Source organism: Zootermopsis nevadensis, unplaced genomic scaffold, assembly GCF_977971745.1.
Source record: "Zootermopsis nevadensis isolate Lab colony 2312 unplaced genomic scaffold, Znev_1.0 Znev_ptg000030l, whole genome shotgun sequence".
In the NCBI taxonomy this organism is placed as follows: domain Eukaryota; kingdom Metazoa; phylum Arthropoda; class Insecta; order Blattodea; family Termopsidae; genus Zootermopsis; species Zootermopsis nevadensis.
The window spans coordinates 12,822,067-12,839,060 of NW_028259162.1; the positions used below are offsets into that span (position 1 = coordinate 12,822,067).

General features: G+C 36.8%; 1 protein-coding gene across 12 annotated transcripts in view; it reads right to left on the reverse strand.

Moving 5' to 3' along the window:
- LOC110829632 (EGFR adapter protein) overlaps positions 1-16,994 on the reverse strand; it is a 743,671-nt gene that overhangs the window by 27,228 nt on the left and 699,449 nt on the right. The window contains exon 2 of one of the 12 annotated variants that reach the window (XM_022063564.2): positions 14,366-14,419. The exons of the other annotated variants lie outside the window; for them this stretch is intronic. Coding sequence (XP_021919256.1) covers positions 14,366-14,419 — 54 coding nt within the window. The remainder of the gene's footprint in view (positions 1-14,365; positions 14,420-16,994) is intronic. 12 annotated transcript variants of the gene reach the window in all.

Consider the following 16,994-nt stretch of genomic DNA (forward strand, 5'->3'; position numbering starts at 1 on the left):
GGGTTTTATTGGTGGAGGGAGTCTCATACATGGGGAATTCCTAACAGTAAATGCAGTATTCTTAATTATCCTAACGAGTAACCTGATCTTCCCTTCAATCCATGGACGACGATGGGGAGCGAAGTTTCAGGGTCGCAAGTCAAGTGTACAACAACGTAGGAATAAAATCTCCAATCTCCTGTCCAATGCCAAGAGCTCGTTACTGGAAATTAATGCTAGTAATCACTGGCATCTGCAAGTCTTTTCATCAATAAGACTTTCTTTTACGACTTATTTTCTTAACTTTAACTAACCGACGATCAACAAAAATTGTGGTAGTAGAATCAAAAGAAGATTTAACACCACAATACCAAAGCTCTCCATTGGGCACAATCTTTAGAAAGTTCAATATACCCCTGGTACTTAAACCTTCCTTCCTAAGATGGTTTTAATGTTATCCTTCCACTTCTGTCTTTTGGAAGAACTTACAGACAGTCGACGTTATACGTTCTTACCACAAAATGTCTCCGTCAAGTGGTTAGCACTTTTGCATAGATTTTAGGCTATCCAGGACTATACCCTGAGACCGGCTGTTGACTTCAGGTCTCCGTGGTGTTACTCAGAACGTTCAAACAAATAATAAGATAGTGCCTTGAAACAGGAAACGACCATTTCATTCCCAGTTCATACTCAACTTCCTATTCAAAGATAAATAAACATACTTGATTATGATCCTCCAAAAAATTCAAGGTTCATGTTATAAGCATCAAAATCAATACGCATGCGTCTAAATAAACTATAGAAAGCGGAAGAAAGCCAGTATTTTCGCCGCCTAGCAACAAACGTTAAAACTTAAAAAATCATAACCAACTGAAACAGCGAAACAAATAATCCGCACAACGGAAATATCAAATTAGATCAGACTGTAACCCTATGGCCAAACGTTCTTCTTATACCGAATCCTGTCAAATAAACGTAGCACGCTAATTTGAAATTGTATTTGCTTGTTTAAAACATTTAAAATAACAAACTAAGATACGATTTAAAACGCAATTACTAAAACGTCTAACCAATTAAAAGACAATTTCTATTTTACCGTTTTAAGGAAAAACGTGTGGTTTTTCATCTGGTTTTGTGGTTATGTCTCACTGAACACAACGCACATGCTTGGTTGAACAAAACTGTGATTATCGTTGCGTATAATATTGGAGTCAATGATAGGCTCATCCATGCGCATGTAAATAATAGTGCCAGTATAAAAGTTATTTGTATTTCAATTGGCGTCAGCAACAGATGATCATGTAATGAATGTGTTGTTGACAACATTTCTGTGAAATTTATGTAATCTTCTTTTGTTTTACTGACTTCTTAACACGTTTTATGACGTCATCACTAGTCGTGTTCCGCTTAAGTTATAATATTGCTCGAAATGTTAGCGCAACTTAGCAGTGGTTTAACACTTTCAACTTTTCATACAATAAAATAACTTAATTTCCTTCTTAAAAATGTGTATCCCTAGTAAACTTCGTGATTATACAGTAACACAGAGTAACGAAAGGTTAAATAAATACTTGTTTCTGTGCATTTATAAGTACGGTCTCAAAGAAATAAAAATTAGCAATGCTCAAATGTTTCGTGCATAACCTAACCTCGAATGCGTGTTAATAAGTTTTTCATTTCAGGTCTCTACAATGACAAGTCACTTTAATATAACAGATATATTTTTCCAAGTATGTAGTTTTGCACGAATGATCAGAATTGTAAATTAAAATAGCTAACAGTGTTGCTCGTTTGCCTAGCGATAGATAGCATCTTCCTAATTTTTGCAGCCACCAAATAATTGGCAGTATCGCTATCGGCTTCTATAAAAGATCGAACATCAAGTATACTTAAGTCTTATGTTATATGCATCTTATGTGTATTTCCATCCTCGTTCTAAGATCATGTTTGAAACTGCACTACATTAAATCGTATTATATTCTTTAATTAATAAACGATAATTAGGTTGTGAGGTTACGGCGGTGATGATTTTAATGTTTACGTATATGCTGCTTTGGCACACTTTTTAATAAAAATGCTACTGGTTTTGTACGTCGATGTGTCAGGTGATATGACCTAAGTTACTGTATGCCCGTTCGGTGACAACGTGGGTCACCAGGTCTCTGTCGACCTACCAGCCATACAGTCAGACACTGCATATAAGTACGATGAAAACGCAAAACTGCTTAATATAATCAGCACTCAGGATACGAATTTGTCTATGCTTTTACCTTGCTTTCATGTTTTTAATTAAAAATGTCAAACAGGAAATAAAATTATCTGAAATGAGAATGTTGGCTGCTAAAGGCAAATGTTTGTTGCACGAGGCAGAAACACAATGAGAGCAGGACAGTTTCTATGAAGACAGGCCTTTTTTTATATGAATTCTATAGCCAGAAAAAGTAACAAATAACTGATCTAGGTTAAAGAATATAGTTACAGAAATTATAAATGAAAATAGAACCACATTAGACGCTTTAAACTTATTTAGAATCGCTGCTGTAAAAGGCAAAGAAATAAAAAAACTTTAGCATATAAATGAGACGAAAATATTCCTGTTTACAATGTAACTTGGATGCCTAACTTACACAAAATAATTTGATAAAAATACTACATTCCTTTGAAATGTATAATACCAATTTAAAGTTTTATAATCCACATGAAAAAACACTAAGCAAGGTATCTCAAACGAAAATCTCTTTGACTTGTATTCGGGAAGTACGTGGTTCGAGACACGACTGGGTCACCAGAGGTCCGGGATAATGGTTCCATCACTCATCTTAGTGGCTCAATGCAATTTCCAGAAAGGTAGATATTAATAAGTGAAGTGAGATCTGAGGTTCTCAAGGCCCGAGTACGAAAATGGCTGTCGTCTGGGTTGTTGCGCCGTGTAGTGTGACAGACATACTTGCTGCCTCCATCATCAGGCCGACAGGAATTTCAAAAGGTGTGTTGATTTGATGAATTGTGACACAAGAAAGCAGACGATCTAGTAGCGTGTTTGACGGTACTGTCCCGATATTGGCTATTTCACTGGCATGATTCTGTTAATGGTACTATCAAATAACAAAGATTTTATGTTAATTCTTGAGCTAGATTAATGGCGGAGTAAATGGCATACTTAACGATGCGAAAAACAACATAACATTGATTCGCATTCAACCTGACAGTTAAACGGATTTCTGTCAGATGGAACGTCTGGATTTATGCCAAGAAGTCAACGATCTTATACACATTCTACCACAAAGTTCAGAGGATTTATATCACTGTAATCTGTCCACGAGTTGTTACATGTAACTGTATCTTATTTATTCAATTCAATTCATTTATATTAACGTTTTGGACAGACATGGGTATATTTATGCTCGCTTCCTTAACACAAAGCGTCAGTTTCAAGCCAATTTTATGACAAACTTGCCTATTTGGAAATATTAATGTAATACAAACGTCAGTGAACTAAGCTTGAAAATTACTAGGGTTTAACGTATCTAGGGGAAAATCCTATACTTGCTTACAGAGGACTTGTACTTTATAACAGGTAATCAACCTCAGTAATAAACTCGCACAGAAGACGTCATTACGGGTCCAATAAAACGTCAAGTATTAGAATAAATACGTATTGTACACACCATACAAACTCTTATTACAGAATTAAGTATTATCCTACTTAATACCCTGCAAACATGACTATCATATTTACTTATCTTTACGATTAAAATATATTCTATTTAGAGGGTTTTGAAGCCAGAAGAATAATTTTGCGATATTTATGTCCTCTTTTAATTTAAAAAAATAACTGATTTACTTCTCGTCGTGTGAAATAATTCCGTTTAAAGTTTACTGTTCTGAAAATAACAAGTTAAATTGGTACTAGAAGGGTTTTTTGTATGGTATGAGGTAGCACAAGAATATCAAATTCTCAGGTTAAATGCAACGAGCTTTTAGACTATTAAGACAGTTATATTTAGTACTAAACCGCACACAAACTTTTAAATTCGTGTGAAGAAGTTCCTCCTTCCATGAACTAAAACCAAAATGTATTAAATGAAATCGTAAACCCAAGTGTTCATACAGCAATATGAGCCTCTTCTGCTAATTAAATGGAAATGAACAGAACAAGAGATAAATCGAAAGCGACGTCATTAAATCTCCTGTAGCTCGTTCCTGGCTAACTATAGCAATTAATTATTCACGCGTCACATACTGTTACTGTCATGCCAACATAATATTCCAGTGCATATTCGTTACACGTTACATGCCACTATTCATTACTTTAATAACAGTATATTAATCGTTCTCTTAGGCGAAGTGTGACAATGGTGGCTTGTCTCGATGTTGTATGTTGTGCTCAGGGTATGAAGTTTCTGCGTATAGTTCACATTAATTAGCCTACAAACACAAGCGCATACAAACGTATATACACAGATGCATACATCACAAATTAGCAACCCCTGGAGATCTCAAGGTTAACAGGACTCTAATCCATGAGCTGTAACCTTTCCTGTTATTCGCCAACCAGCTGAAGACGCATTTTATTGTAGCGGGGTTAACGTCACCATACCATATCATATATTATCACACAAAAATCATGCATCAAGAGAATCAAACTTTAAAAATATATAGCAGATGCTGATAAAGAAAAGATTAAAGGGTACTAAAAAATTATGTTAACGCGACCTTTAAAATACTGACGAAGCTAAACACGTGGATGCAAAATGAAGCAGTGTTTCTGTGTAAAATATTTTCCGGTGGGTTATCACACTTCGAGCAGATTTTGATTACATCTCTAAATCGATGAGGAACTTATAACTTTGGTTTAACTACTTTCTCGCTACATCCCTGATTACCTAATATTTACTCGATAGCTCTCGATGATTACGAAACCAAGCACAAAGTTTATGGCTTTACACAAGTCTCCTTTCCCTCCCAGTCTCTCCTTCGCCTTAATCTTAATTCAGGGGCATTAAACCTTATCATTTAATGAGTAATTTGATTGGCTTCTCCCTTGGATATCTTCTCGGCGGAAGTAATTTCGAGTCCCGTGAGTAGCGAGTTGGTGATTAAAAGAAGCCTGCATGGTGCTGCCTCTGTACGCAACGAAGCGAACTCGCTGCTAGGCGCCGACGTGCTTGGTATCTCGTGATACAAATTTTACTGAAACTTTATCTTAATGTTCTCTGCGTCTCTTAAGAAGGAATTCAACTCTTGGCGCATTAGCACTTTAAAATAATTATAAAATAATCATTTTATTGAAGATCAGAGGTAGGGTACTTGAAAAACGAGTGTACCATGAGAAAGGATTGCAAGTATTTCAAGGCTTTCCAGGTTGAAGGGGTCTATAAAAATATATTTATGCAATTGAAGTGGGCGATTGTGTGCATCGGAGATCAAGTTCTTAAGTGTCTTTTATTTCAAGGACTAAATTAGTAAAAGTATGTTGCGATTTTAAAGAGGCATACACATTTCGTCTTCTGTCATACTTTTACGATATGTCAATGAAGGAAAATAACAGTCAAACAGTTACATTAGTCTATACCAGTGTTATTCAACCTGGGGTACGCGTATCCCCGGGGGTACGCGAAGACATCTTAGGGGGTACGTGAAATTTAAAGAAAATATATATTTTTTTTAATAACTGAATAATCAGTAATGTCATTTATGTAATTTATTTTAGATTATATAATATGTATAACTTGAATTATACACAAACAACTTTGGGGGTACAAAGTTGAAGAGAAATTATATCTGAGGGTACGCGAACAAAAAAGGTTGAATACCACTGGTCTATATTGACAGAGAGAGAGAGAGAGAGAGAGAGTGAGAGTGAGATACGTTAAGAAAGGCAGAGGCAGAAAGGAATACAGACAGATGGGTAGCAAAAGACACATACGCTTTATCTGTAAACAGAGCTGATTACAGCAACATACTGTACAGAAACTTTATTTGGAAGTGCACTGGTGTAACGCGGAACCCACAGCCATTTTGTTTCGCCCTTACTCCTACATAACACAAGTTTCCGTCTGAGACGCCATTTTATAGGCACAGAAAAAAATAAGCACACCAAATGAGACGAATGTACGTAACGGAGTACCCTCAAGTTAAAAATTTCCTGCTAAGGAGATCGAAGATCAGTCGGCAAGGATGTATTCTGTTTTCCAAATAAGCATTTAGTCTTTGCACGCTTTTAAAAAAAGTTCTTTATTTCAGAGTGTGACTGACATATTTATTTCTATTCGAAGACTCTCTCTCTCTGCCTGTGTTCAAATTATACCAATAAAATGGCCGATTAACGAAACGAAGGTACACCTAATCACGAATCTCATTCAGCTTCTACTTAAAGGTGTCTGAACATCGGATAGCTGTTCGTTCATCACAAAGGCTATTGGGAATTTCTGTCTATAAAGGATACAAACCTACAAGTAAAATCATGATGTTTCGTAAATATGGCAATGCACGCAAGCCACTGGAAACCATGCGCAGTTGAGAAAACGTTCTTAAATATATCCATTAAGAACAGTTCTTGAAGAAGTTAAAGGTCGATGATAAAAATTGTACTTATACGTTGTAACAGTAATGTAGGCCTACTTGTCGTATCTAGTCCTATAATAGGTTGTTGATTACATAATACACGAACATGTATTTAATATAATCTAAAACAATTCCTGTACAGGAAAAAAATATCCTTGTGATGTTTAACATAAAAAGTTAATACGTTTACAAAGATTGCGAAAGAGAAAAGATTGTCTTCTCCATATTTAACTGTCACAGCAGAAGGAGGAAACAAGAATTAGGGACACAAACAAAGTAACATGAAACAGAAAGGAGAAAGTGAAGAATAAAGACGAGAAACCGGGAGATGAAACAATTAAAGGTGGCAGAAACAATAAAGCAATGAGAAAAGTAAAAATAAAAACAAGAACGAGAAGAAATGGAAAATATGAGAAAAGGAACGAGATAAAGTAAATGTAGGTAATACAGAAAAGCGAATCGTAATGGAAATTCAATTAATAACAGAAGAACGTAGGAATTGTGTCCTTGAAGTGAACTCCAGAAATACGAGCACTCCACAGAACATCCGTGGGCTACGAAATAAACTGATCAACCTAATGGTGTTGGGCGTGATCATCTCAGGACATGGTGGTGTGTAGGGTTAATTGAATCTGACTCTAGGTGAAGTTATTATTCACGTGAGACAGAGTGGACCTCGAAATTTAACACGAAACTATATTGCAAGTGATTACGTAGTTACACAGTAATGACAATCCGTGTTCTGCAGTTGTACTTTTTCCACAGGAAGGGAGGCTACCCGAAAACAAGAAAATTACTTTACACTCCATTTTATAGAGAATTTCTTTTCATGTTCTGTTAAAACCATAAAGCCGATGATTGACTTTGCACATTGCGTGTCTGGAATAAGACCTTCGTAAGCAATCTGGCGACAGGAAACGTGCTACTAACCTCTACGTACATAGGCAATACCTTCCCCCTGTAATATCAAGCATTTTTGTTTTCATCTTGAAAATTGAGGAGATACGTTCCTCCGAAACGTTCGTAACTACCATGACACACGGCGTCACAACACTTCTGAATAATAGTAATACAGTGAAGAGGAATATTTTTAAACACAACTTCAAAAGCTGTGTCACTTGACACGTTTATACACTGAGCTACCGAACATCGAGCGTGTTATTTACTCCTGTAATGCCTGTTTACTGTTTGCGACTTTTATTAACGAGGTCAGTTCAGTTGCGTTTAAAGATTTGTGACGCCATAATAATGAAAGAGTATTACTCCCCTACGCTAATTTACGAGAGTTCAAATCAATCACTTAAAAGATATGGCAGAGACATAGTATTCTGTGATTTTACAGCAGTTTCTCCAATATGATAATTCGCTATGAGTTTTAGTAAATAAAAAAATAGCATGGCACAAGGTTAAACGTAAAAAATGACAGTTTACCTGTAACCAACCCACAAAAAATGTGGCAAAGTTAGAACGTTTTGGAATGATGGTAACAAACCAAAATTAAATTCACGAAGAAACTGTAAAATTACATTTGGAGAATACTACCATTCAGTTCAATTCTTTTTTGTCTTCCCCCCTGCTATTTAAGAAAGCATAAAATACCAAAATGTTCAAAATGTTCAAAATTATAACTTCACTTATAGTTGTGTATGGATGTAAGGTGTTTGAGAACAGGATGCTTAAGAAGGACTTAAAAGGAAGAAAGTAACTGGAAGTTTGAAAAAGATGTACACCGAAAACTTCGCAATTTGTACTGTCCATTAAACAGGCAGGCCCTATTATACGGATTACGAAATTCAAGGAATATGAACTGGACAGGGCATGGCATGAGGTTGGTGAAAAATTAATACAAATTTTGGTCGGAAAGCCTCTGAAGGGAGGAAACCACGCGGAAGACCTGGGCATAGACGGGAGGATAATACTAAAATGGATTGGAATAGATCCGGAACTGGATTCATGAGACTCAAGACAGGGAGCAGTGGCGTGAACTTGTGAACACGGCAATGAATCGTCTGGTTCCACAAAAAGGGAATTTTATGAACAGTTTATCGATGCTTATCAAGAAGTGCTTTGTTTCATGGACTATGTTTAGTTATACAAAACACGAAAATTCCTGTATATATGCCCTCTTTGTTATTTAAGTCAATTTGTGGATGATTCTGTGTTGGACGATGGAAGCGGTAAGCAACTCTGATACGTCAGGCAACGTGTCACAATTTACCATAAGACCGCCATCTTTATACACACCACCGTGAGAACCTGAATTCTCTCTTTGACTCATCTAGCTCTTTTAATGACATTAATCAGTATGGACTTTTGAGTTTCATAACAAGAGGGGAAATCCTTGTTTAGCTGAGCGAGGATTGTGCTCTATGGAGTCATTATGGTAGAAAGAATCTTTGAGGATGTTGTTACTCGCACATTGGCGAGGGTGGAGCTGCTGCTGTTGGTGAAGGTAAGTTGGGGGTGGGGGTCAATCTTCCACTCCATTTTCTAGCGACCATTACGTCACACACTGGCGCGACGCCAACATCCATTAATCTTATCGGTTTAATCTAACACCTGTCCTCTAGTCCCTCTGGTTAATCCCAAAGCCAGGAAAGAAAGCACTGATTTTCAGCTGCTGGACAATGGAGGGGAATCACCAGTATGATTGGCCGAGACATGAACTATGATCTAATCAAGTCATCACTCAGCTGATAAGTCAGATCTTTTGTCGTTCTAAACACCAAAACCCGCTCAAATTCAGCGGGAAACTTGCAGATTTACCGCATTAGACCAAATAGTGCTTTCTGCAAAAGGAGAGTGACGTTCCACATAAACATTAATATATTCTACAACGGTAGACCAAAGACGGAATCAAAGGGCAAGGAGTCTGTTTTTAATTTCAGAGAAAATTGGATACAATTTGTATAGGGGAACTGGTTATTATCCTTAAAGACGTCAGTAATCGCCATAAGTGACCGTCTCCCCCCTGATTCAGTCCAGTATATCATACTAGTTTAAATAATACATAGGCTAATTTAGTTTTAAAAATACTAATTAAATTTCCTTGGTCTCTTGAAAAGCAGAAACATAAATGAGCTTATTCGAAGACTAAACTGAGTTTGTGACGAACATGTTAATATTTAAACTAATGTATCAATTTAGAAACGAAGAAGACTGCATCCCAAGAATATTCACGATTTACCTAGCGTTGTTTGTGTAATTAAATAAAATTCGTACGGACGGTCATTATGTACATACAGAAGCGGGGAATTTATGCACAACTTCAATTACTGTTTATACCGAAATAACGCCAGATTTAAAAACAGCACGGAAATAAACATTATTAAGATATCAATAGAATATGATTTAACTGATTTATAATTTATTTGGTTATTAAGAAAATGCTTCAATTGCATTCGTCATATGTAGGTGCAGATTAGAAAGAGTCGGACACGACTTATTAGATAACATTCACCTGACGATACCCTGGTAGCCTGGCCGAGATTCGAGCCGGATACCTCTTGAATAAAATTTTAATGAAGGCTACACCCACGTACTCGGGATTAATAAGAGGTTCTAGTGTGAACTGAGAATGAGGACAGGAATAAATTTGTTGCAGGTATGTATGTGCGTTACAAAATGGTAGGGAATTAGTTTCAAAATTTGCTGGAAAATTCTGAAGAAAGTCATAAAATTAATTTAGAATAGAAGATCACTTGTCTTCTGAAGTGTTGCGCCGTGTAGTCTGGTAGAAGTTTGCCGACGTTTTAGAGGTCCTTCATCAGGACGATTGAACTCATCGCGGTGAAAACCTCAAATCCTACTCAATTTAGGATAGTTTGTTTCCGGGTGTATTACATTTGGCCTTAGCAGATTCAATTTGTTATAACTACACTTTACAACCGCCATTTCTGATTGGTAAATTAATATTATCCTTTTTTTAGTTTTTTCTTTAAAAATGTCTTAGTTCAGCTTTAATTTAACGGTTTTAGATTGAACACTTTTCATTCTATAACCTTTCCTGATACTCAAAACTCGTGTTAACGCCATTTTGGCAGTGGTGGTACATTTCGTTACGTATGCGCCACCATTTCTGAGTTGGGCTGAGTTGTGAGTAGCGAGTGACGTCATAAACACCCTGTGTTACCCTCTCGGGACAGATCAGCTACTTCGCTTCCAACAGCCACGGCCTCGTCTAGCTGATGAGAATAATAAACAGCTTATTACGGAGGGCGACAATCTGGACACGATTTACATTTCGTTTCGCTATGTTGTGCATTTACAATGCACCTCCAAGCTGCACAAGCACCTCTTATGAGAACAACAAACTAGGAAGAAGGCTTTACCCTGTCTTCAAGTGACCCGTGTTCTCCATGCACATGCGCATCGGATCAGACTAGCGTCTCCATATGTGGTAGCCAACCACAAGGAACTGCGAACAATCGTATAATTATATACTGTATATAAAACATAATCTAATAACAAACAAAGGTCACATTGAATAAAAACACACACTAACAAAAATAGTACTTCGCAGATTATAAAAATTCATTAGTAATTATATATCGGCATAGATATATTACATTTTAAATATTTTTTTAGTTCAAGGGTCTCAGACTTTCACATCAAGGGTCTGATAACTGAGGAAAACATTACTGAAACGTCGGGAAACGTTACCAGACTACACGGCGCAACAACCCAGAAGGCAGCCATTTTGTAAAATATTAGCCTGTATTAACTTTTTAATTTTAGTACGGTTATACTGTATACAAACAATTGTTTAAACAACAATATTATTCATGTGTCCATGTCCAGTGTTAGGTATATTTACAAGATAAGAGTCTGTTGGTTTTGGGATAGGCCTATATAGAATGTTTTACGAGGGATAATTCTCAGCATCTTTTTCAGCGACTGGCAAAATAACTTTCCCATTAACGAAAAACATCAAATTGGAAGTTAAAGTTAAAAGTCATCCGAGCAATTGGGAGCAGTGGGGAGTCACTGTCGAGAACCATAAGCCTGAGATTAATGATACTACATTCCGTTCTCTCTGAGATCGTCTTGCTTTTGTATCACATTATCAGCATTATAGAGGCATAAAAGTTTTAATCTGATTATTTTTCCCTTTTTCTTGCTATCGTATTATTTACACAGCCAGTGAAATTAAAGTTTTGTGGTTATTCTTAAACATTGGCAGAACTGTTAAAACTTTTTAAGTTTTAGTGTTTTCGTTCCAATATACGATCGATCGTGTTAAATTTTCTTTGACGGAGGAAAATCTCAGAACCGTCGGTTCGTCTTCTGTTATATAAAAACACTCCTTTCTACACCTGTCAGCTTTTAACAAAATTAAGTAACGATCACACAGAAGCAGAAGATCAAACAAGTCTTTGTTCACCCATGTGTAAGAATTAATGAGCAATATTTCTGACAAAAAATAAGTAATTTACAAACAGGATCCTTTCAACAGGACAGCAATTTCAGAAAGTGCGTTCAAGTAAATTACACCCACATCAGTAAGAATCAGTGTCTGTTAGTACACGCGCTGTTATAAGACACAGAGCGTCTGAAACACCCATACACAGGCTCATACATCAAATAAAACTGATATAACCTCATTTATTTCTTAAATATCTGTCAGTAAATTATAAATACACACATAAAAATGCAATTCAAAAAAAATTATTATCATCTTTGGGTTTCAGTGCCTTAAATATCAAGACAAATACGTAAACCTGACATTATAACAGACTACTCGATAAAAACTCCCTTTATCTGAACCTATAGTTGCCAAACAAATTATACATGCACAAAAAGGAAAAAGTTGCGAATATGCAAAAGTATAGTTTTTGACGTAAATACGTCTATACGGAAGGGTCATTCGGCAAAAAAGTGTAACGAAAAAGGGAAACGAAAAGTTACAGTGGAACCACGGTTCCGGAGAATTTGACGTAAATACGTCTATAGGGAAAGGAAGTTATATATTGGCTTTATTCTAAATATTTCCTTTATACATGCCTTACAAATGAGATAAGTTTGAATAAGACATTGCTTATTCAACTTGAATTAGTTATGCTTAAGATGGGTCTGTGGTAGCTGAATGTAATGTAAAGTAATGTATTGTAATGTAATTTAATGTAATGTAATGTAACGTTTCCTAGGTAACAAGTGTACCTAGGGAAAGTCGTGTTTACTCGGAATTGTTGTTACCTAGGAAATGTCATCTGTTTACTCGGCATTATTGTTACCTAGGAAACGTCATCTGTTTACTCAGCATTGTTGTTACCTAGGAAACGTTACGTTACATTACATTTCATTACATTACATTACATTACATTACATTACATTACATTACAATACATTACTTTACATTACATTCATCTACCACAGACCCATCTTAAGCGTAACTAATTCAAGTTAAATAAGCAATGTCTTAATCAAACTTGACTCAATTGTAAAGCATGTATAAAGAAATATTTAGAATAAAGTCAATATATAAACTTACTTTCCGTATAGACGTATTTACATCAAATTCTCCGGAACCATGGTTCCACTGTCAATTTTTTCAGAAGCTGTAAAAAACTCCTTCGCTGTCATACAAAAGTAGCTGTTATGTGGTAACTTTTATCTTTACCACAAGGCCACACAGAATAAGCTGTGTATACGGAGCTAGATTTAAGTCGCAAAATTGGAAAATTTCATTTATGGTCTAAAAACAGACGTTTATTTTCTTTAAAATACGTTATTAAGCTTGGAACTAAGAGGAAAATGCACTATTTGAAATCGCCACTGCCATTCAATGTAAACTGAAATAAGGAAATAATCAGTCATTAAAGCCGCCGCTTAACTAATAAAGACACTCAAGGGAGGATAAAAACAGCAGAACTCGAACCAGCTGGAGGGCCCACATAAGCTGGGACGCGAGGCAGTAAATGACAGCGTTAAGTCACTGAGTGGGCTATTTCCAGCTGGTCGCCTTAAACGCACCAGCAGGTCGTAACAGCTCACCGAACAAACGAAGGATATTTAACGACGGGAACGGGAAACAGAACTCGTTCATCCGACATATAAAATTACAAGCAAAATTCCCGCAGTCTCACTGTGGTGAAATTCGACAAATACACTTCATATCAATTTTTACTGCCCGAAAGCGCATCATAAGCACGATTATTCGATACGTATCATTGAAAAAATTAATATACCTAACCCCACTACCTTCAACGGGGCCCGAACTTTGTACAATTTTCGGGGTTCTTAACATTTCCTCCTTGGTTCTGTTCTGAGGTTATGTCTTTTGACCTGTAATCCTCTCGTTGAAAAAATAACTTTGGTGTTGGCAACGTTCTTATATTATGCTGAGTTTAAGAGCTACAAAAATCACCCTCACCAGGACATGAACTCAAAAAACTAATAGTTTGACCTCCCTGGAATATCATCCCGATTTCAAGGCACCAGCATGCCAAGTTTGGAGCGAATTAGTTCATCCGTTCTCGTGCATCAAGCGAACATACGTATTCTCCTTAGGCAGTAGACACTTCCAGCTATCAAGAGATTTATTGATTTTAATTCAAAAGTCTCATCATCGTAATATAAGGAGACTATAGATGGACATCTAGAGTCGGTTTAATTCAGTAAACCTATTTAATATCATGAGTACAGCTGGCATTCACTTGTAAACAACAGTTGTATTTCCCCATACAACTCAGTTTATCCCCAAAACGTTATCTGTCTGGTTTAAACAACAAATCTTTTGATGGCTAGCATAACAATTTGTGAGGGCTTCATCTCGCTGACCCCTGGTCTACGTTAATAGAAGAAAGAATTGAGAACTTACCTCTTCGATGATTCTGAAGTTGTACAAAGAATGGCATGCAGCAAACTGTCTTACCTGAAAAAAAGAACGAAAGAATTAAATATGTAAACTATAACAACTGATAAACAAAGTAAAAACAGTGGATTAAGTATTACAGCAAATTTGTAAGATTTGAGGTTTTCACAGCGGTGAGTATGAAGATTCCTGTCTTCTGGGTTGTTGCGCTGTGTAGTCTGGTCGATGTTAACCAACGTTTTAGAGGTCATACTGCCTCCGTCATCAGGGCGATGAGTATGAAGATTTCTGTCTTCTGAGTTGTTGCGCTGTGTAGTCTGGTCGATGTTAACCAACGTTTCAGAGGTCATACTGCCTCCATCATCAGGGCGATTCATCGACCAGACTACACAGCGCAACAACCCAGAAGACAGAAATCTTCATACTCATCGCCCTGATGATGGAGGCAGTATGACCTCTGAAACGTTGGTTAACATCTACCAGACTACACAGCGCAACAACCCAGAAGACAGGAATCTTCATACAGCAAATTTAATTGCGATTCACTGGGAATATGAAGATCTGTCTAAGGTTTCTTCATATAAGAATTATAAGGTAAGCGTTTTGAAAGCAATGGGCCTTATTAAACTGTATTAAATAACTCAGCACTATTACGGGAGATAATCACTTTGGTAACAATGAAATATAGGAATATAGCAGCTAGAAATGCATAGTTATTGGTATATGCGCGCGTTCCTAATGCACATACGCAGATAAATACACATAGAGACTGGAAATAACAAAAGGAAAATGAGATTATTTTAAGTTGCTCAACAACGATTTTGTAAAGTAAAATTATTTCAATTTGTGGTTTGCAATTACACAGCGCTGTACTTCACACTTTGGAACTACGGTAAAAACGAAGGTAATTTCTGTAGAGCTTCTAAATCTACAAATACGCTCAGCTTCATTAAGAGGTACGGGGCAAACTTTTGTCCGATTTTAATACCAATAACTCGATTCCAGCATAAGTGGAATCGAGATCTGCTGACGCGACAGAAAATCTCGAAATGCCACTGGACGAAAAAATTCGACATCCATGTCATAGGTTCAATGTACGATAATGAAGAAAACCACAGAGAGGGAGCTTTTAGCGATGTAGTTAACGGGCCGAGTTCTCGACCTGAAACGTGTCTGAACAAGTGAAAAGCGTTTCCCGACATTGGTTACTGAGATAAAGCGATTAATATGTAATCTGCACTGATCCTTACAAACTTCAGGATGTAATTTCAACAATTACGTGAAAGGCTAAAGACAAACTCGGAAAACAAGAAGTTAGTTAATTCGGCAGCGGATGAAACGAACTGGAGGCAGACTTACTGAATTTCAAAGTAATTTGCTTTATTTTCACCTTAGATTCTGAGGAAGTTTAAACGGCTTTCAATTTCTGCTATGTGCAAGTGAAGGTAAACCGAATCAGATTTTCGCGTGAACTATCCAGTCTGCGAGAAAATAAAAGATCTTTAGACAAATTCGTTCAAAAACGATTTGTGCAACACCCGAGTCTGTGATGAAGCTAAAACACCCCTACAAATTGCAAAGTGTCTTACTAATGGAGCTCTTCAAGAATACGGAATAAGCCAACCAATTTACCCTCATACATTTCAATATTCTAGCAACAGTCCACTGTGCGACCTTCACGAATCACGAAGTTACTAATTATGTAGAACCGGGCCTTGTGCCGCTTGGTCGCTGGGACCGTGGGTTCGAATCCCACTCAAGCCATGGATGTTTGTCCGCGTTTTTCTGTGTTGTGCTGTCCTGTGTACAGGTAGAGGCCTTGCGACGGGCCGATCCCTTGTCCAAGGAGTCCTACCAAATGTGCATAGATCAAGCCAACGAAAACTTGGGACCCGCAGTGCTCAGGCACTTGAAGAACGGGTCGTTCCCAGTATCCCCAGTACTAACATATTTATTCTCGCAACTGCCTCACATACGACATATGACGAAGCTAAATTCATAACCAATATTAAACATGTTAAAATATAAAATCAAAATGATGCTGGAAGAATGCAAGGAGACAGACTTGCCAGTCCATTACAAACAACATTGCTATTAAAGCATTATTTATTTAAGCTGATCGAAACGTTACGTCTTTCTGGTTTGTGACTTGAATATGACTCAGCTATGTCATGTCACTGAAACATTTCCTATAAATTCTTAAGTTTTGTTAACAAAACTTTACGTCTACTTGTTTTCAGTGCTTTTATTGTGTTACTGTGTGTACTGGTGAGTGAGTTGTGTAATACACGTTCATTTTCATTGCCTTCACATTTCTTGTGGTCATTAAGGAAAGGGCAGAGATGGACAACAATGCATACTTAAAGCTCCAACAACAATTAAGTTAAGTTTGAACAATTCAAGCGTGTTGTTTTAAAGGCACAGTACGTTGACTTATTTCCGAGACGCGTATTTCCATTACAAAAGCTTTGGAAGGAGGGAGGTTGAGGGGAAGAAAGACAGCGGAGTAAATAATAACAAAGTTAAGTGACTTCAAAGCTTCATACATTTTGAATACAAAGTTACAAAAGCTAATTTAGTACAGATTCGGATCCATCCATCAGTATACTGGAGAGAAATTATTTCAGAATATCCA